Source organism: Mustela lutreola, chromosome 8 (assembly GCF_030435805.1).
Source record: "Mustela lutreola isolate mMusLut2 chromosome 8, mMusLut2.pri, whole genome shotgun sequence".
NCBI classification, from domain to species: Eukaryota; Metazoa; Chordata; class Mammalia; order Carnivora; family Mustelidae; genus Mustela; species Mustela lutreola.
Window position 1 is genome coordinate 14,537,869 of NC_081297.1, and position 21,178 is coordinate 14,559,046.

Sequence of the window (21,178 nt, forward strand, 5' to 3'; positions counted from 1 at the left end):
TCCCCTTACCCAAGAACTGTGTTACTGGATGATCCCAGAAAGGCTAGAACATGTGTGTGTGTGTGTGTGTGTGTGTGTGTGTGTAAGCCCCCCCCCCCCCCCAATGTAAGTCTTGCACAACAGGCAGCATCTTACCTTTAAGAAGTGCTTCTGTATTAACTCGACTCCGGAGGGCACGGGCTCGCCACACGCAGATTTGGGGCTCGTCGGGCCATGGGTCCGGACACGTGCTCCGCCCCGAAGCCTGCAGGGTCGGGGCGCGAGCAGCCGGAGCTCAAACAGACTCCCTTGGAACTTCTGGAAACCGTCGGGTGCGGTGAGATGGGCGCTCCGTCCGGTGGCTGCCGTCTCACCTGCCGCCCCGAGTGAGAACGTCGCCTCGCCTTCCCGGAAATGAGCCTCAGTCCCTCCAAGGTTGCGCCAGAGGCCGGGCCCCAGTCCGCAGCCCAGAAGCCGGAGCCGGAGCCGGAGCCGGAGCCGCCACGGCGGCCGCAGCCGGAGACTAGGCCGAAAGCCCAGGCCCAGCCCGGGCGGGACTCCGGGAGGCCGTCGGAGCGGGGGGCGCGCCCGCGGGCACAGCCGCTGCACGCCTCCAAGCCCGAGTCAGAGCGGCCCTTGCAGTCAAGTCATGGACTGGAACCCAAGCTTAACCTGGCTTTGGGGCAGCGCACGCAGTCCCTTGGGGAGGTCCGCGAGGGGGCCTTCAGGCCCGCCGGTGTCATGGTCACGCTCAAGGTCACGGTCGGAAAATCAGCCGTCTGAGAGACCCCACTGCCACACCGACTGCCTGGAGGCGCCTCTCTCCCGCGCCTTCGGAAAGCTGGGGTGGGTGGTGGGCTCGCACCCCTGGATCTTCCTGCTGGCGCCCATTGCGCTGACGGCCATTCTGGGCACCGGCTTGATTTACTTACCCAAGGATAAAGAGGAAAACCTGGAGGAGCAGTACACCCCCATCGGGAGCCCGGCCAAGGCTGAGCGGCGCTTTGTGCAGGGACATTTCACCGCCAACGACTCTTACCACTTCTCCATCTCCAGGAAGAGCACTGAAGTCAATTTCGCTTGCATTCTGGCGGTCTCCAACACCACCTCCATGCTGGAACAAGAAATCCTGGAAGAAATTAGTAAACTGGACGCTGCGATACAGGATCTGTATGTGACCAAGGAAAACGGAACCCAGACCCGCTACGATCAGGTGTGTGCTAAGAACGAGGATTTCTGCGTTCCCTCCAACCCGCTCCTGGCTGTCTGGCAGAGGAACAAAAACCTCGACCTGGGAAACGTCACCTTCCCAATCTTCAACCCAACAGGCCAGCCCATCTACCTGGCCGGGACCATTGGAGGAACGTTTTTAGGCAAGAGGATGGGAAAGAACCAGTTACTCGTGAGGGCCAAGGCCATGCGGCTGCTGTACTTCCTAAAGACTGAGGATGGCGAGGTCAACGAGCATAGCAAGATGTGGCTGATCCATTTCCTGAACCAATTTAGCAACATCGAAAAGAGTCTGGCCTTGAAGAAGATCCAGGTACCTGGTGGCTGGGCTTTAGAGGGAGGCCAGGAGAAGGTGGGAGGAATAGGAAACTTTCCCCAAGGATCGTAGCAGTAGCACTCCCCAATTATTTGATGGAGTCCTTGCCTCGAAGCTGGGAGTGCTCTACTCTATTCGGTACTTAAACCAATGTCCTTAATCTCACACATCAAAGGATGCTACAAATCTTAAATCCTTAGCAGTGTTGGTGGAAAACACAAATTCTACATCCTCAAGGTAGGTCAGTTCCATACAGACATTGATCATCAGGTTTCCTAGTCAAATGACTTTGAAATTCCTACTTTTAGTTAAAGTCTTTGCTGTTTGGGGGAGCTCCCTAAAACTTGTTTGGAGTTCACTGAAATTAAAAACAAAACAAAACAAAAAACCCAAGCAACCCAAAAAACATAACAACAACAAAAACCCCTTCAAACAGAAGTTCATAGTGTTTATGAAAAAAGAACTAGCTTAGCATTTTCTGAGTAAATTCTAGCACAGTGCCAGGCACATGCTTACAATTCTGTAATGTTGGGCCAGCAAGCCCTTTAATACTTGTGAATAAGCCTGGTAAAGTGAGACAGCTAGTGGAAAAAGGCTTTGAATGCCAGGTCTTTCTGAAATATCAATGCACTTAAAATTGTAAAAGTCAAAAACGTAATGAAATTTAGAAAAAGCGACACTTTCCTGTGGCTATTAATGACTTCATGGTCTTATATAGAACTCAGATTTTGTATATTCAGAAGTTTTAAACTTTGCTTTTTTGCAAGAGACTTTGGAAACCATGCCATAGATTTGTGGGAAGAAGCAAATCTATGTTGTCTTCTTTATTCTAAAGTCATAGTCCACAAATTTTAACATATCGTTTCAATGAATAAGCTGTAGTGTTTCAGTAGTTTTTGTCACTTACACACAAATATTGGAATGAAAAGTTATTTACTTGGGTATATTTTCTGTGGCAGGTGGTCTACTTTACATCACTTTCCAGACAACTGGAATTTCAAGCCACTTCTATGACAGTGATCCCTTTGTTTCACTTGGCATACCTTCTAATCATATTATTCGCAATCATATCATGCTACAGGTAAAGCAGTTTTATTAGTTGTTTAACTCTTTTAAAAAATATTTGTGTGTGGTGAAATACATATAAAAGATATAAAATATGTCATTTCAATCATTTTTCAGTGTGCAATTTAGTGGTATTAATTAGATTCACACTGTTGTACAACCATCACAACTATCTGGTTCTAAACATTTTTCATCACTCCAAACAATTTATGTAAGTCTCAGCCTGTAACCCCCCATGGCCTCCCCACACCCCAATCCCTATTAACTTTTTTTTTTTAAGATTTTATTTATTTATTTGACAGAGACAGCAAGAGAGGGAACACAAGCAGGGGGAGTAAGAGAGGGAGAAGCAGGCTTCCCCCTCAAACAAGGAGCCCCACGCAGGGCGATCCCAGGACCCTGGGATCATGACCTGAGCCAAAGGCAGATGCTTAACTGACTAAGCTACCCACATACAACCTTCCCCTGCCCCCCCCCCCAGTTAATCTTTATCAACTTTCTATTTCTATGAACTTGCCTATTCTAGAGATTTCATTTAAGTGAAATCATACAATATTTGTTCTTTTGTGACCGGTTTATTTCACTTACCATAACGTTTTCAAGGGTCAACTATTATGTAGCATGTATCAAAACACTATTCCTTTCCCTGACTAATGTTTCATCATATATAAACAGTGGTGTTTATTCACTTGTCTATTGTTGGGCACTTGGAATGTTTCCACCTTTTGGCTTTTGTAAATAATGTTGCAGTGAACACGGGTATACAAATATTTGTCTGAGCTGCTGTTTTCAATATATTCCTAGGAGTTGAATTGGTGAGTTATGTAATTCTGTGTTTAGCTCTTCCAAGAAGTGCCAAACCACTTGCCACAGAGGCTACCCCATTTTACATCCTACCAGCAGTGTGTAAGGGTTCTAATTTCCACACATCCTCACCAACATTGATGACAGCTATCTTAGTAGTAGCAAAGTGTGGTTTAATTTACATTTCCCTAATTATGAATGATGTTAAGTATCTTCATGTGCTTATTGGCCATTTGCCTGTCTTCTTTGGAGAGATATCTATGCAAGTCCTTTGCCCATTTTTTTCCATTGGGTTGTTTGTCTTTTTGTTGTTGAGTCCTGTTGTTAATGAGTACGTTATGTATTCTGGGTGTTAAACCTTTATCAGATTTGTAGAGACATCTGGGTGGCTCAGTTGGTTGAACATCCAGCTCTTGGTTTCAGCTTAGGTCATGATCTCAGGGTTGTGAGATCAAGCCCTGAGTCGGGCTCGGTGCTGGGAGTGGAGCCCACTTAAGATTTTCAATCTCTCTCTTTCTCTGCCCCTCTCCCCTGCTCATGTTCTTGCTTGCTCGTTCTCTCTTTCTTTCTCAAGAAAAGATATATGATTTATGAATATTTCCTCCCATTCTGTCATACGGTCTCTTCACTTTCTCGATAATGTCTTTAATGCACAAAAGCTTTTAATTTTGAAGAAATCCAATTTATCTTTTACCATTTTTCTTTTGCTACTTATGCTTTTGGTGTTACGTCTAGGAATCTGTTGACAAGTCCAAGGTCATGCACCTTTGCCCTGTTTCCTTCTAAGAATTGAAAACTTTCTATGGTTTTAGTTCTTATATTTAAGTTGTTGATTGGTTTTTAGTTCATTTTTGTATATGGTGTGAGTAGAGGTCTAACTTCATTCTTGTACATATGGAAACCTAGTTGTCCAAGTACCATGTGATGAAGAGATTGTTCTTTCCCAGTTGACTGGATTTGGCATCCTTGTCAAAAATCAATTGGCTGTAGATATATGGGTTTATTTCTGTGGACTCTCAATTCTATTCCATTAGCCTACATGTCTGTTGATATGCCAGCACCACACTGCTTTAATTGCTGTAGCTTTGTTGTGAATTTTGAAGTCTTGAAGTCTCAGTCCTCCAATTCTTTTCTTCTTTTTCATGATTATTTTGGATATCCAGGGATTCTTGCAATTCCATATGAATTTGAAGGTTGACTTTTCCATCTCTCAAGAAAAGAAAAAGGCCATTGGCATTTTGTAATAAAGAGTATGCTGAATCTATAGGTTGCTTTAGGTGAGATTGACATTTGAACAATACTCTCTTCCTCCCCATGAACTAAGGATGTCTTTCCATTATTATTTTCTTTTGCCAATTTTTTGTAATTTTTAGTCTTTCATTTCCTTGGTTAAGTTTATTTCTAAGTATTTTATTCTTTTAGACTCTATGTAAATGCAATTGCTTTCTTCATGTCATTTTTTGGATTGTTCATTGCACATAAATGGAAACACAACTGATTTTTGTGTATTGATCTTGTATCTTGCAGCTTTGCTTAATTTGTTTATTAACTCTATTAATTTTATTGTGGATTATTTGAAATTTTTTGTGTATAGAATCATGTAATCTGTAAAAAGGAATAGTTACATTCTTCACTTCCAATTTGAGTTCCTTTTATTGCTCTTTCTTATTGCTCTGGATAGCACTTCTATTTCAGTGTTGAGTGTCATTGGTGAAAATGGGCATCTTTATCGTGTTCCAGGATTTAGAGGGAAATCTTTCAGTCTTTCACTATTGAGTATAATTTAGCTATGCGGTTTTCATAAATGCACCTATCATTTTGAGGAAGTTCATTTCCATTCCTTGGTTTTTGAGTATTTTTATTGTAAATGGGTATTAGGTCTTGTCAAATGCCTATTCTGCATCTGTTGAGATGATCACATAGTTTTAATCCTTTGTCCTATTAGTGTGGTATATTACATTGATTGATTTTCCCATGTTGAACCTCTCTTGCATTCCTGGGATAAATCCCACTTGGTCATGATGTATAATCCTTTTAATGTGCTATTGAATTGGGTTTACTAGAATTTTATTAAGGATCCATATTCATAAAAGATATTGATCTGTAGTTTTCTTCTTGTAGTCTTTATCTTGCATTAGTATTAGTGTTCCTTTTTCAACCTTTTGGAAGGATTTGAGAATAATTGGTGTTAATTCTTCCTTACATGTTTAGTAAAATTCACCAGTACAATGATCTGGTGTTGGACTTTTCTTTTTTGGAAGGTTTTTGATTATTAATTCAATCTTTTTACTTGTTACATGTCTGTTGAGATTTTCTGTTTCATCGTGAGTCAGTTTATGTCATTTGTTCGTGGTTCTAGGAATTTGTGCATTTCATCTAGGTTACCTAATTTGTTGGTGTAAGTTGTTTATAGTATTTTTAAAATAATCCTTTCTATTTTTTCTATAAGCAGTAGTAATATCTTCACTTTCATATCTGATTTAGTTATTTGGATCTTCTTTTTTCTTTGTCACTCTAGATAAAGGTTTGTCAATTTGCTGATTTTTTTTTAAATAGCCAAATTTTACTTTCGTTGGTTCTCCTTTTTTTTTTTTTTCTATACTTAGTTTTATTTTTTTCTATTCTAATCTTTCATTTCCTTCCTTACTTCTGTTAGCTTTGGATTTTGTTTTGTTTCTGTTTCTACAAGATGTCTAATACCATAAAGTGATTTAAGATCTTTGTCTTTTTCTAATGTAGTATAAATTTATCTGTGAGCACTACATCCAGTAAGTTCTGGTATGCCGTGTATTTGTTTTCATTTGTTGCTAAGTATTTTCTAATTTCCCATGTGATTTGTTCTTTGGCCCATTAGTTATTAAATAGAGAGTTAATTTCCATATATTTTGAATTATTCAGCTTTCCCTCTATTAGTGATTTGGAGCATCACTACATTGTTAGTTGAAAAGGTACTTTGTATAATTTCAATATTTTTACATTTTCAGACTTGTTTTGTAACCAAACATATGATCTATTCCAGAGAATATTTCATGTGTGCTTGAGAATAATGTATTTTCTGATATCATTGGGTTGAGTGTTCTATGTATCTCTGTAAGTCTAACTGATTTATAGAGTTGTCCATTTCTTATGTTTCATTATAGAGTATCTGCCTGGATGTTTTATCCATTATTGAAAGTGGTATATTGAATTCTCCAGCTATTATTGTAGAGCTACCTATTTCTCTCTGCAAGTCTGTCAATATTTGCTTCATGTATTTTCGGTCTCTATTGGTGGTGCATGTCTGTTTGTAGTTTTTAAATCCTCTTGATGAATTGGCCTTTTTATCAATATATAATGTCCTTCTTTGTCTCTGTTAACTATTTTTAAAATAAAGTTTGTTTTGTCTTATATCAGTATATCCACCCCTGCTGTCCTTTGGTTACTACTCATATGGAATATCTTTATTCATCCTTTAACTTTCAATTTGTTTATGTCTTCAAATCTAGAGTCTCTTGTAGACAGCATATAGTTGAATCATGCTATTTTATCCATTCTTTCAATCTCTACGTTTTGACTGGAGAGTTTAATCCATTTACATTTTAAAATAACTGCTGAGGGGCGCCTGGGTGGCTCATTGGGTTAAAGCCTCTGCCTTCAGCTCAGGTCCTGGGATCGAGCCCTGTATTGGGCTCTCTGCTCAGCAGGAGCCTGCTTCCCTTGCTCTCTCTGCCTGCCTCTCTGCCTGCTTGTGATCTCTCTTTGTTAAATAAATAAATAAAATCTTAAAAAAAATAAAATAACTGCTGAGAAGGAAGGACTTCTGCTATTTTGCTATTTGTATTCTATATATCTTACAGCTTTTTTCCCCCTCATTTCATCCATTTATGCATCTTGAATGTTTAGTTTTTATTTTTCTAGTGAGCTGTTTGATTTTCTTGTCATTCCCTTTGGCAGTGACTTTGTGAGATTTTCTTTAGGGTTACCATGGAGATTTATAATTCTCAATTTAAAACAATCTACATTAAACTGGTACAAACTTAACTTCAAATCAGATTTCCTAGAGTTCTCTGTTGTTTTTTAATGTGTTTATTTAAGACTGTAGTAGTCCATTTTCTTAGTGATTTTCCCAAACTATTATTGTAAAGACTGTAATTATTGTTTTTGTTCCCACTGAAGTTTCTGTAACTTAGCTTTCATTTAGCTAGTGTCTTGACATAGATTTCTCTGGATGCCAGGAGCTCTCCCAATTTTTGCAACATGGTTCTATGCCTGGACCCTCCTTCAACACTTAGCAAGGCTTACACTGTGCCTGGGGATCAGCCCTAGGTAAAAGCTTAGAATTGGTTCCATACTGGTAACACAGCTGTTAATGCTTTAAGACTGCTGTTGCCTTAATGCTATTGCCTCCTTGAGGCTGTGGCCACTTTAATACATCTGTCACTTTATGGTCACTGCCACTTTAAGACTTCTACTACACTGGAGAGGGAGAGAGACATGGCATGTAAAATAACTATAAAATTTTTCAGCAATTTTGAAGTACTTCCCCACCTTTTATTCAACATTTGTTTACTTGTTGTAAGCATTTGACTATTTTCCAGAGTTTACAGAATTCTGAAAATATATGCTTGTTTTTCTATATTTCTGGGAGTTGGGTGGAGTCATGAGACTTGCGAAATACCTACTCCAGGTTTTGTTGACGTCTAACACTAAACTCTCATTTTTTAAACTTTTTCCCCATTAGCAATAGTGTGCAATCACATAGAATAGTAAAAAGAAATACAGAAATTGTGGTTAGGGACACTTGGGTGGCTCAGTCAGCTAAATATCTGCCTTCAGCTCAGGTTATGATCCCAGCATCCTGGGATTGAGTCCCACATGCTAGGCAGGGAGCCTGCTTCTCCCTCGCCCTCTGCCTGCCACTCCCCCTGCTTGTGCTCCCTCCCTCTCTCTCTAACAAATACATAAATAAATCTTTAAAAAAAAAAGAAAAGAAAAAGAAATTGTGGCCAGTTTTGTTTGATTTGGTGTATTTTTTTTTACCTTACATATTTGCCAATTATGACCATTTGGAGGCAGATATGCTGATAGAACTAAACAACAAGTCCTATTTCTAAGTTTGAACTAGTACTTTTAACCATATAAAAATAATCTTTAATTTAATTGACTTAGATATCTTCATTGTTCTGATGTCGGCTTTATCTTGTTAAGCACTTAAAAATTGTTATCTAGGCCTTAGGGTTAATTTAGTCTCTTGTGATCAGAAAGCTAAAATGTGAAAAATATCGACAAATAAAAGAATTTAGGTGTAGAAAGAACACTACAGATTATATCATTCCAGTGATTCTCACAGCAGAGTCACAGAGACAACTCTTAAGTCCATGTATTCTGAGGCCTTGCCCTATTGAACCCCCCTATTCTGGGGGTTCAGTTTAAAAATCTGTATTTCAAAAGCTTGTCTACTTGATTCTCATTTGTAGGTTGATTTGGGAACAAATGATATAATTCAACCTCTAGATTTTAAGGTAGAGGAAAATGAGGCCCCAGTAGACAAAGGGAGTCAAATAACTACAATGGGTACCTCTTTGAGTCGGTAAACTACCTCACAGCTTTGTTATTCTGCAAAGAAAGACCACAATGCCCTAGAAAAGGAACAAACCAAAATACTAAAGAGGAGGCGTAGGAGGGAGGGAGGGAGCCATTGAGGGAGGAGGCAGAATGTGGGGAGGGAAAGACAAAATTCTGTCTTTTTCAAGTCAGTAGAGTTAAAAAAAAAATCTTAAACTCGTGTGGAATCTACAAGGTACCAACAACTGGTTTGATAAAACTTGTCTACTAGATAGTTGGTTCTGAAGATAGACGTTTATATCAATTCTTGCTTATCTGACTTAAATGACTATGGACAGTAATACAGAAAATAAATCCTGTACCAAAGGCAATTAGAAAATGATTTATATTTATGTGTCTTTGAAGAATTTATGTGTTTGTAACCAACACACTGAACACGAAGGACTCATGAGATATAAATATACAACTTTATTTTTATCTCCCTTTGTTCTCTTTAAGTTTTGTAGGTAGAGCAGTTCTTCCTCTGCCCCATGAAAACTCAGGCAGGCCCTGTGAGTTTTGTGATCATCTTAGGTAAGACAAAATCCTCTAGTCTGAATTAAAATGTCCATGTCCATGTAACAAACAAAACAAAATCATGTAATTAAAAAAAAATAAGCAAAGATAACTAGATTTGAAGCTAAGGTTCCCCCCCACCCCCACGCTGCCAGCACTCTTAGCCAGAGTGTGCTGCCTGGGACAGTCCTTAATGGGGAAAAAAGGGACTCACCAGTCCTCTTGTAGCACTTTTCTTCCTACTTCTCATCTTGCTAAGTTGGCTTCTGGTTGGAGCATGCCCAAGGAGAAGAGGAAAAGGAGCAGGAAAATACTTAAGGTAAAGATGTTGCCATGATGGTTCAATTCATGCCTTTTCTGGTATCAAAAATAAAACCCATTCTCCTGTGAGAGTGTTTCCAAGTTTCTTAGCACCTCTCACTCCTCTCTCTGTTATCATAGAGAATCTCTTCTCTGTGTTCTGGGTGGGGCCTCCTAGACAGTCCCTAAAACATTGCCTGTCCTGCTTGTCTCAGATCCTTACACAGGAAGGCTACTCCTTGCATACCTGCATTTGCCTCACACAGAAGCCTTGTTCAAACACATTTTAGGGTTCAATATTCATTGTCTTACAGTGGAGTGATAAGAACAATAGTAAGACTTTTCCAAATTTATGCTCTAATCTGAACCTCATTCTACAGTATAGTAGTGGTATGTTGAGCTTCTAGACTATTTCAAACTTGTCTAACATTTTGGAAATGTCAAAACTTACCCCAAATATTCAATCAGTTTCTGAAACAATCTGGGGAAAATCTTTCCCTTCTCAAATACACTGGAAATTATTGTTTACTCATAAGAGACATGATTACCTTTCAAGGAAGATAAGGATCTCTCACCAAACATACAGATTGTTTTCTAAGGACAATAATTTCTAGTTTAGCCCTTGTCTGCTAAGTGAATTAGAAATTCAGAGGATGGGCCATCTTGCTGTCAGTGATGCCCAAATTGGCCTGAGCACTGGAATCATATGAGGAAAGATTTAGATATTCAGACTCTGCAGCTTCCCTACAAACTTATTGTATCAGAATCTGCAGAGCTAGGTTCCAGGAAATCCAAAGTTCTAAGACTCTGCTAGATCATTCTGATAAACTGCTTAAAACCAAATCCATCTAGGACACTGGAATATCTGCAAATGTATTCACCAAACTCCTACAGTGTTCACTTTCAAATTTTTTCCTCCGTGGTCTACTGAACATTAAAATAAAGGTCATTGAGGGGTGCCTGGGTGGCTCAGTGGGTTAAAGCCTCTGCCTTCGGCTAGGGCCATGATCTCAGGATCCTGGGATCAAGCCCCACATCGGGCTTTCTGCTCAGTGGGAAGCCTGCTTCCTCCTTTCTCTCTGCCTGCCTCTCTGCCTGCTTGTGATCTCTGTCTGTCAAATAAATAAATAAATAAAATGTTTTTAAAAAATGATAAAAATAAAATAAAGGTCAATGAGAGAAAGTCAGCTCAGTAATTAGTCAAAGTAAAATCATACCTCCCATCCTCTGGAAAATTTATACCAAAAAATCCAGAAACTTGAAAGAGGGAATGGAAATAAATGTGTCATATGTAACTTTTATCCTCCTTAATCTTTCTGATTTCAGAGTTCATCTTCGTTACCTTCTTCTTTTAAACTGCCATAAGCCAGTATTGTTTTATTTTATTTTTTTTTATTAACATATAATGTATTATTAGCCCCAGGGGTACAGGTCTGTGAATCGACAGGTTTACACAGTTCACAGCACTCACCATAGCACACACCCTCCCCGGTGTCCATAACACAACCACCCTCTCCCTACCCATCTTACCCCTGACAACTCTCAGTTTGTTTTGTGAGATTAAGAGTCTCTTACGGTTTGTCTCCCTCCTGATCCCATCTTCTTTCATTTATTCTTTTCCTACCCCCCAAACCCCCCACATTGCCTCTCAACTTCCTCATGTCAGGGAGATCATATGATCATTGTCTTTCTCCGATTGACTTATTTCACTCAGCCTAATACCCTCTAGTTCCATCCACATTGTTACAAATGGCAAGATTTCATTTCTTTTGATGGCTGCATAGTATTCCATTGTGTATATATACCACATCTTCTTGATCCATTCATCTGTTGATGGACATCTAGTTTCTTTCCATAGTTTGGGTATTGTGGATATTACTGCTATAAACATTGAGGTGCACGTGCCCCTTTGGATCACTACATTTGTATCTTTAGGGTAAATACCCAGCAGAACAATTGCTGGGTCATAGGGTAGCTCTATTTTCAAATTTTTGAGGAACCTCCATGCTGTTTTCCAGAGTGGTTGCACCAGCTTGCATTCTCACCAACAGTGTAGGAGGGTTCCCCTTTCTCCACATCCTCGCCAGCATCTGTCATTTCCTGACTTGTTAATTTTAACCATTCTGACTGGTGTGAGATGGTATCTCATTGTGGTTTTGATTTGTATTTCCCTGACGTCGAGTGATGTGGAGCACTTTTTCATGTGTCTGTTGGTCATCTGGATGTCTTTGCAGAAATGTCTGTTCATGTCTTCTGCCCATTTCTTGATTGGATTATTTGTTCTTTGGGTGTTGAGTTTGATAAGTTCTTTTTAGACTTTAGATACTACCCCTTTATCTGATATGTCATTTGCAAATATCTCCCATTCTGTCAGTTGTCTTTTGGTTTTGTTGACTGTTTCCTTTGCTGTGCAAAAGCTTTTGATCTTGATGAAGTCCCAATAGTTCATTTTTGCCCTTGTTCCCCTTGCCTTTGGGGATGTTTCCAAGAAGAATTTGCTGTGGCTGAGGTCAAAGAGGTTGCTGCCTCTGTTCTCCTCAATGATTTTGACAGATTCCTGCCTCACATTGAGGCCCTTCATCCATTTTGAACCTGTTTTTGTGTGTGGTGTAAGGAAATGGTCCAATTTCATTTTTATGCATGTGGCTGTCCAGTTTTCCCAACACCATTTCTTGGGAGCACCATTTTTTCCATTGGACATCCTTTCCTGCTTTGTTGAAGATTAGTTGACCATAGAGTTGAGGGTCCATTTCTGGGCTCTCTATTCTGTTCTATTGATTATGTGTCTGTTTTTGTGCCAGTACCATACTGTCTTGATGATGACAGCTTTGTAATAGAGCTTGAAGTTTGGAATTGTGATGCCACCAACTTTGGCTTTCTTTTTCAACATTCCCCAATAGGGATTGCATTAAATGTGTCAATTGCTTCAGACATTTTCACAATATTTGTTCTTCCAATCCATGAGCATGAAACATTTTTCCATTTCTTTGTGCCTTCCTCAATTTCTTTCATGAGTATTTTATAGTTTTCCGAGTGTAGATTCTTTGCCTCTTTGGTTAGGTTTATTCCCAGGTATCTTATGGTTTGGGGTGCAATTGTAAATGAGATTGACTCCTTAATTTCTCTTTATTCTGTCTTGTTGTTGGTGTATAGAAATGCAACTGATTTCTGTGCATTGATTTTATATCCTGACACTTTACTGAATTCCTATACAAGTTCTAGCAGATTTGGAGTGGAGTCTTTTGGGTTTTCCACATAAAGTATCATATCATCTGCAAAGAGGGATAGTTTGACTTCTTCTTTGCTGATTTGGATGCCTTTAATTTCTTCTTGTTGTCTGATTGCTGAGGCTAGGACTTCTAGTACTATGTTGAATAGCAGTGGTGGTAGTGGACAGCCCCTGCCATGTTCCTGACCTTAGCAGAAAAGCTCTCAGTTTTTCTCCATTGAGAATGATATTCGCTGCAGGTTTTTCATAGATAAACCAGTATTGTTTTAAGAAAGTATTCATTATAGTCAAATTTTAGTCTAACAAAGCAACTTATTTTTGCTCTGAAATTTTGTCTGTGTGGTTGATTTAGGGCCCTCAATTTAACTTCTAGAACTGGTGGATTGACAGAAAGTGAGTTACAACCATGGTGCAAAATATTTTTTTCATAATAAGAAAGTTTAGCTATTTTACTGTTACAACAGTAAAAGGTCTTTAGTCATGTTGTTACTGTATTAGAATCAGTGCTTCCATTTCCATAGTTTACTCTTAGGTTTCAATCCAAACTTAGTTTGTCTCTCCTACTAAAAACATCCAGAGATGAGTATCAGTCATTTGTTTTGAAGCAGTTAACAAACAAGTGAAATATAAATTTTAAAATGTAATGTGGTGGGTACCTGGCTAACTCAGTTGGTTAAGCATCTGCCTTTGGCTCAGGTCATGATCCCAGGGTCTTGGGATCAAGTTCCGTATCAGGTTCCCTGCTCAGCAGGGAGCCTGCTTCTCCCTCTGCCTGCCACTCCCCCTGCTTGTACTCCCCCCTCCCTCTCTGACAAATAAATAAATAATCTTTTTAAAAAAGTATAACGTTGTGGCTGTTGGGTAGGTAAAGTACTGAACCCATACTTTTTTAAATTTTTTATTTCTTTTCAGCGTTAACAGTATTCATTGGTTTTGCACCACACCCAGTGCTCCATACAATCCGTGCCCTCTCTAATACCCACCACCTGGTTCCCCCAACCTCCCACCCCCCGCCCCTTCAAAACCCTCAGATTGTTTTTCAGAGTCCATAGTCTCTCATGGTTCACCTCCCCTTCCAATTTCCCTCAACTCCCTTCTCCTCTCCATCTCCCCTTGTCCTCCATGTTATTTGTTATGCTCCACAAATAAGTGAAAACATATGATAATTGACTCTCTCTACTTGACTTTCACTCAACATAATCTCTTCCAGTCCCGTCATGTTGCTACAAAAATTGGGTATTCATCCCTTCTGATGGAGGCATAATACTCCATAGTGTATATGGACCACATCTTCCTTATCCATTCGTCTGTGGAAGGGCATTTTGGTTCTTTGCACAGTTTGGCGACCGTGGCCATTGCTGCTATAAACATTGGGGTATAGATGGCCCTTCTTTTTACTACATCTGTATCTTTGGGGTAAATACCCAGTATTGCAATTGCAGGGTCATAGGGAAGCTCTATTTTTAATTTCTTGAGGAATCTCCACACTGTTTTCCAAAGTGGCTGCACCAACTTGCATTCCCACCAACAGTGTAAGAGGGTTCCCCTTTCTCCACAACCTCTCCAACACAGGTTTCCTGTCTTGCTAATTTTGGCCACTCTAACTGGTGTAAGTTGGTATCTCAAAGGAAACAGTTAACAAAACAAAGAGGCAACCCCACGGGATGGGAGAAGATATTTGCAAATGACAGTACAGACAAAAGGTTACTATCCAGGATCTATGAAGAACTCCTCAAACTCAACACACAAAAAACAGACAATCATATTTTTAAAAAAAAGGGCAGAATATATGAACAGACGCTTCTCCAATGAGGACATACAAATGGCTATCAGACACATAAAAAAAATGTTCATCATCACTAGCCATCAGGGAGATTCAAATATTGGGAGGGAGACAAACCATAAGTGACTCTTAATCTCACAAAACAAACTGAGGGTTGCTGGGGGGAGGGGGGTTGGGAGAAGGGGGTGGGATTATGGACATTGGGGAGGGTATGTGCTTTGGTGAGTGCTGTGAAGTGTGTAAACCTGATGATTCACAGACCTGTACCCCTGGGGATAAAAATATATGTTTATAAAAAATAAAAAATTAAAAGTAAAAAAAAAAAAAGATCCAAAAAAAAAAAAAAAGAACCCATACTTTAAAATGCTGTCTATATATGCCCACTTCTAGGAAATAGGCCCAGGCTGTTATTCTAAATGGACTACATTTCCAATTCTTTTGCAATTAGTAGCAACTTTTCTAGAGCCCACTTCAGCAGTAGATGAAAATCCTGAAAACGTCTTAGGAGGAGTCTTTCTACATTTTGCTAACCAAAATATATATTGAACTGGCTCTGAAATACATGAGCTATTTAGGCTTGCATCTACAGTGAGCTGGAGTCGAGGGTTGGGTGAAAAGAGCACTGGATATGATACTTAATTTGCTAAGACTTACCCTCCCTTTGCTGTTGTAGTCCATTTATACCCTTTGAAGAGCAGAGTGGAATTAACCATCAGGAGTGTTTTAGTATAACTCTGTGGTTCTCAACTACCAATCAGTGGAGTAGTTGCTTGCTTAGCTGCAGAAGAATCACCTAGAAAGTTTTGTAAAAGCTCAGATAGCTTTTCTGTTCCCTCTCTCCTTTTTCCCCACTTGGTCTGGGATAGTGCCTGGGAATTAAAGGTCTCCACTAGACTAGCATGGGAATTATTGCCCAAGAGCCTTCTGAATAGGTGTCCAAGTCAAAAATGTTACAAACTGATGGAATTTCAGTATAGAACCTACCACCACAAATCCCATGATTTTTCCTTCCAAACTTACAGGTGTGACTGCGTACCTAACAAAATGTGGACCACAGCCTTTGGGGTGATTTCTGCTGCCTTGGCAGTGGTGAGCGGCTTTGGCCTGATGTTGTACATGGGGGTGCCATTTGTGATCATAGTTGCAAATTCACCATTTCTTATTCTGGGTGAGTAAAACAAAACATGAGGCTTCATGTTGTATATGTGGGGGTGTGGGGTAGATAAGGGAGGGAGTTTAGGTTAGATTAAGCAAAATAATTATATTTGGGTGGTTCTATAGATCCAAAAATGAGGTGACAGGAAAAAAGAAAATAAAATTGAATGGTGTGTCTTTAGAGGGAGAAAATCTAGCACCCCAAATGGAAAAACACAGACAAGGGACATGAACAGATGGGTCACACCCAAAACCAAAATATGAATTACTGGAAATAATAAGAAAATTAAATTTGACCTCTCAATTAACCAGGGGATACAAATTAAAACAAAAATGAGACACCTTGTTTTCATATTGGATTAATGAATATCGGCAAGATTGAAGGAAGGTTGTTTGGAAATGAACACTCATCCTGCTACAGGAAACTGTAACCTGGTACACCCTTTTTTTAGTCCAGTTTTGCAAATCAAAAGGCTTAAAAATTAAACAGGGAATGTCTTTGACTTACTGATTCTACTTCCTAGGAATTTGTCCTAATAATTGAACAAGTGAAAGCATGTTCACTTTGGCAATATTTAGAACAGGAAGGTTTTGAAAACCATTTAATTCCCTATCACATGGGATTGGGCAACACAAATGTAGCATATTAAAATTGTGAATCATATTCAGTCCTTAGAAAGAGGTAGATTTATACGATATATAAGGTAGACATAAGATATATAACCACTACCAGAAAAATGCTTGTTATGAAATAGGGTGTTCAAAATAGAAAGATATAGTTGTATTGGTGTATTTGCATAGAGCAAATTCCAGATGTATATAAGTAAAAATGAAGAGTGGAATTATAGCTGTTTAAATTTTTTCTCCATATTTTCCTGTACTTTCAGAATTTATTTTATAATAAGCATGAGAAAACAAAGGTGTTTCTATTTGAGAAAGTAAGGAGCTTGGAAGAGGTAGTATTTGGTTTCCTAGGGGAGAGAGTGGATGAGCTGTATGCTGGATGTCAGGGCATTGCTTCCTGGTACACAGCCATACTTAGTCACTCATCAACCCCCCACAGCCATTAATAACAAGGTTAAGGTGTATGTAATTGATTTCATGTAAACCAGGATTGTAAAGTTTGTGTATTCACAGGAGGGTGAATGGCTCTGTGTGTGTGTGATTTAAGCAACTCAAGAAGTGTGTGAGGACAATTGCTGAATAAGGTTCTATAAATAATAAAACTAGTTTTTAGGGCGCCAGGGTGGCTCAGTGGGTTAAGCCTCTGCCTTCCAACTCCAGTCATGATCTCAGGGTTCTGGGCTCGAGTCCCGCATTGGGCTCTCTGCTCAGAAGGGATCCTGCTTCCCCCTCTCTCTCTGCCTACTTGTGATCTCTCTCTGTCAAATAAATAAATAAAATCTTTTAAAAAGAATAAAAATAGTTTTTAAATACCTCGTAAATATCAATGAGTTCATTCTTGGTCCTTAGTACTTCTGATTCTTCCCTTTTGTCCAGCTGCATACAACTGAAATCCTCAAGGCCGCTAGCCATGCGATGTCAGGATGCATTTGTGACATTCTGTGTAGCCTTATGTTAATTTAGATCCTTCTGCCTGCTTGATCATACCCAGAGAACATCTGGTTAGAGGCAAAGTTGCAATTCCTAGTACCCTCCCATGGAGAAGATACCCCCAAATTGAAGTGGAGATCAGCATTTTATTCCACCTTGTGTATTTCCTTGTTTATTTTATTGAGTTTGTATCAATATACATTGGTGAAAGTAGTTTCAACTCTAGCAAAAAGCTTGAGGCAGGTGAAACTTATCTGCAAATGCTCTTGCAGTCCTCACTCTATACCCTTTCTTCTTTCTAGTCCTCCTTTCCAAGTTTTCAGTGGTGATTTCAAAATCCTCAAATGTTCTGTCCTCTCTATTCCAAACCCATCATGAAACATCCTTATGGAAAAGGATTACCTAGTAGATATTAATATGCAAGGGATTCTTTTTTTTTTTTTTAAAGATTTTATTTATTTATTTGACAGAGATCTCAAGTAGGCAGAGAGGCAGGCAGAGAGAGACAGGAAGGGAAGCAGGCTCCCTGCTGGGAAGACAGCCCAATGCAGGTCTCGATCTCAGGACCCTGGGATCATGACCTACGCTGAAGGCAGAGGCTTTAACCCAGTGAGCCACCCAGGCACCCCTATGCAAGGGATTCTTGAGATTTACTTTGGTGCACATGTTTGATCTCAAGAGTATTTGCATTTTAATAATAATGCCTTAACCTGGGAAAGTAAGTTTAAGTGGTAACATTCTGGGTATCAAAAAGGCTAGGAGAAAAACGGTGTGTGTGTGTGTGTGTGTGTGTGTGTGTGTGGTGTGTGTGTGTGTGTGTGTATACTATGCGGTGCCTCTCAAATCCTAGCACATTGATACTTAGATGCTAACTGTAGACCAGATAAGTCCAGCTTATATTTTAAGCAACAGAATGTTGGCTCAATGTGTCTGTACATTTGTGTAAAATGGTTTATGAGGGAAAATGGTCTCTCAGATAATCCAGTGGAATCAAAGATAACATTGCTAATCCTGTTTCAGCTAACATCCACAACAGGTTTCCTGACTCATCTTTAAAACGCCCTGCACGAAGACTAGGAACAGAGTATCCGGTCTATCCCATGCTATGTACAAATAACAGGAGGACGTACAAAGCCCAGAGTTGTTACAGAGGAAGGGCTGAATTCTGGTGTGGCTTCAGAGGCAACCAAAGGAGGCAACAGAGAACACAGTGTCAAAGCACAGATTGGGCGAGATAAATCAGAACTTAAGAGATGGACAAAGAAGATGGTTTGAGTTTACATATTTAATTTTTAATGGATATTAATATGTATGGAGATGGCTTTTTTTTTTTAAACAGGTGTCGGGGTTGATGATATGTTCATAATGATTTCTGCCTGGCAGAAGACCAGCCTCATGGATAACATAAAACAGCGTCTGTCCAGTGTCTATTCCAAAGTGGCAGTGTCGATTACAATTACCACCATCACCAACGTCCTGGCCTTCTATACAGGGATTATGACCTCTTTCAGGTCCGTACAGTACTTTTGCATCTATACAGGAACAACCCTGCTCTTTTGTTATTTCTATAACATCACCTGTTTTGGGGCCTTTCTGGACCTGGATGGTAAAAGAGAAAGAGTCTGTCTACACTGGTTGAAAAAGCCAGAAACTCCTGACCAAAAATGCTCCTCATTAAAAAGATCCTGCTGTCTTCCATGTGATTCTCTCCCGGAAGAAGAAGAAACTGATGTTCATCCAATGAATGTGTTCTTTCGGGACTATTTTGGCCCTATTCTGACAAGAACTGAGTCCAAATTTTTTGTAGTGCTTTTATACATTTTGTACATCATAAGTAGCATCTATGGGTGTTTCCAAGTGCAGGAAGGTTTAGACCTTCGAAATTTGGCAAGTGACGATTCCTACATCACACCATATTTTAATGTAGAAGAAGAATATTTTTCAGATTATGGTCCCAGAGTTATGGTTATTGTTACAGAAACTCTTAACTACTGGGATGAAGGTGTTAGGCCAAAACTGGAAATATGTCTGTCAGATTTGGAAAACAGTGACCATGTAGATAAAAGTCTTACAGAGTTTTGGTTACGAGAGTATGTGCAATATACGGAAAAGAGCAAGATGTAAATGATAAGGATACTTTTATGAATAATTTGCCCAATTTTTTAACACATTTTCCACTTTTTATGTATGATATTAACATTTCATCATCACATGAAATCATTTCTTCCCGGGGCTTCATTCAGACCGTGGGTGTTTCTTCTTCAATCAATAAGAAGATGATGTGGGCGCCTGGGTGGCTCAGTGGTTAAGCCGCTGCCTTCGGCTCGGGTCATGATCTCAGGGTCCTGGGATCGAGTCCCGCATCGGGCTCTCTGCTCAGCAGGGAGCCTGCTTCCTCTCTCTCTGCCTGCCTCTCTGTCTACTGTGATTTCTCTCTGTCAAATAAATAAATAAAATCTTTAAAAAAAAAAAAAAAAAAAAAAATAAGAAGATGATGTTATCCCAGTTACGAAGCAAAGCTGAAAAGTGCGAAATTCCCCTAATGGTGTATAACCAGGCATTCATATATTTTGATCAGTATACTGCAATATTAGAAAATACTGTTCGAAATGTCATTGTTGCATCAACCGCTATGTTCATTGTTTCCTTATTGTTAATTCCTCACCCACTGTGTTCCTTGTGGGTGACTTTTGCTATTGCTTCTGTGATTGTGGGAGTAACGGGTTTCATGGCATTCTGGAATGTCAATCTTGATTCCATATCCATGATTAATCTTGTCATTTGTATAGGGTTTTCTTTCGATTTTTCTGCACACATTTCTTATGCATTTGTTTCCAGTTCTAAGCCCTCGGTAAACCAAAAATGAATTGAGGCATTGTATCTGCTAGGCTATCCAGTGTTACAAAGTGCACTTTCAACAGTAATAGGGGTGTGTGTTTTATCTGCAGCTAAAGCATACATCTTCAGGACATTTTTAAAGATTATGTTTCTTGTTATGGTATTTGGGGCTGCTCACGGCCTAATTTTTATTCCAGTATTCTTAACCTTTTTTTGAAGGTTTGTTTGAATATCCGTTAACAAATCAAAGACCAATTTTAGAATTCCTGATTGCCAGAATCCAATCTGATAAAAATGCACTATCAGAAATAGTCAATAAACTTAAAAGAAAGGCATGTTTCCTTGGCTTGCAAACCCCATTTAAATATGTTATTCAAAATATCCTGAGAAAAATTAGTCTTACATTAAAATATCTTTACTAAATTAGGAAGTGTTGTCATCTTTATTATAGTCTATACAATAAGCATAAGGTATGACTTTCCAATTATTTTTTCCTTTTGTTTCATTGTTAGAAGTTTATGCCTAGAATTCAAATTTTTTATTATAATATAAATGGATTATTATTTTCATTGTACTTCCTATATCATTATTATGTAAAAGTACAACTTATTATTTATTATCCCAGTCTGGGGCTTTGTATGCATTTTCTTAATAGTATATTTTGATAAACTGAAATTTTTAAAGTTTTGAAATCCAATTTATCATTTTTTTTAGTGACCAATATTTTCTGTATCCTAAGAAGTCTTTATCTATTCCAAGATGACAAAAAAATCCACCTATGATATCTTCTCAAAGCTTATAGTTTTAATTTTACATTGAAGTCTGT

At 39.1% G+C, this 21,178-nt stretch overlaps 2 protein-coding genes across 2 annotated transcripts; both read left to right on the forward strand.

Moving 5' to 3' along the window:
* The first annotated feature begins 213 nt into the window (after positions 1-213).
* LOC131839682 (patched domain-containing protein 3) lies at positions 214-20,009 on the forward strand. Its single transcript, XM_059187447.1, is given in 7 exon segments — positions 214-316; positions 405-1,522; positions 2,485-2,606; positions 15,828-15,973; positions 18,854-19,627; positions 19,630-19,795; positions 20,006-20,009. Coding segments are annotated over 7 exon segments (2,433 nt in total).
* Positions 20,006-20,732, forward strand: LOC131839683 (patched domain-containing protein 3-like). The gene is given in 1 exon segment (XM_059187448.1): positions 20,006-20,732. A coding segment is annotated over 1 exon segment (564 nt). The 3' UTR covers positions 20,570-20,732.
* Positions 20,733-21,178: the final 446 nt, after the last annotated feature.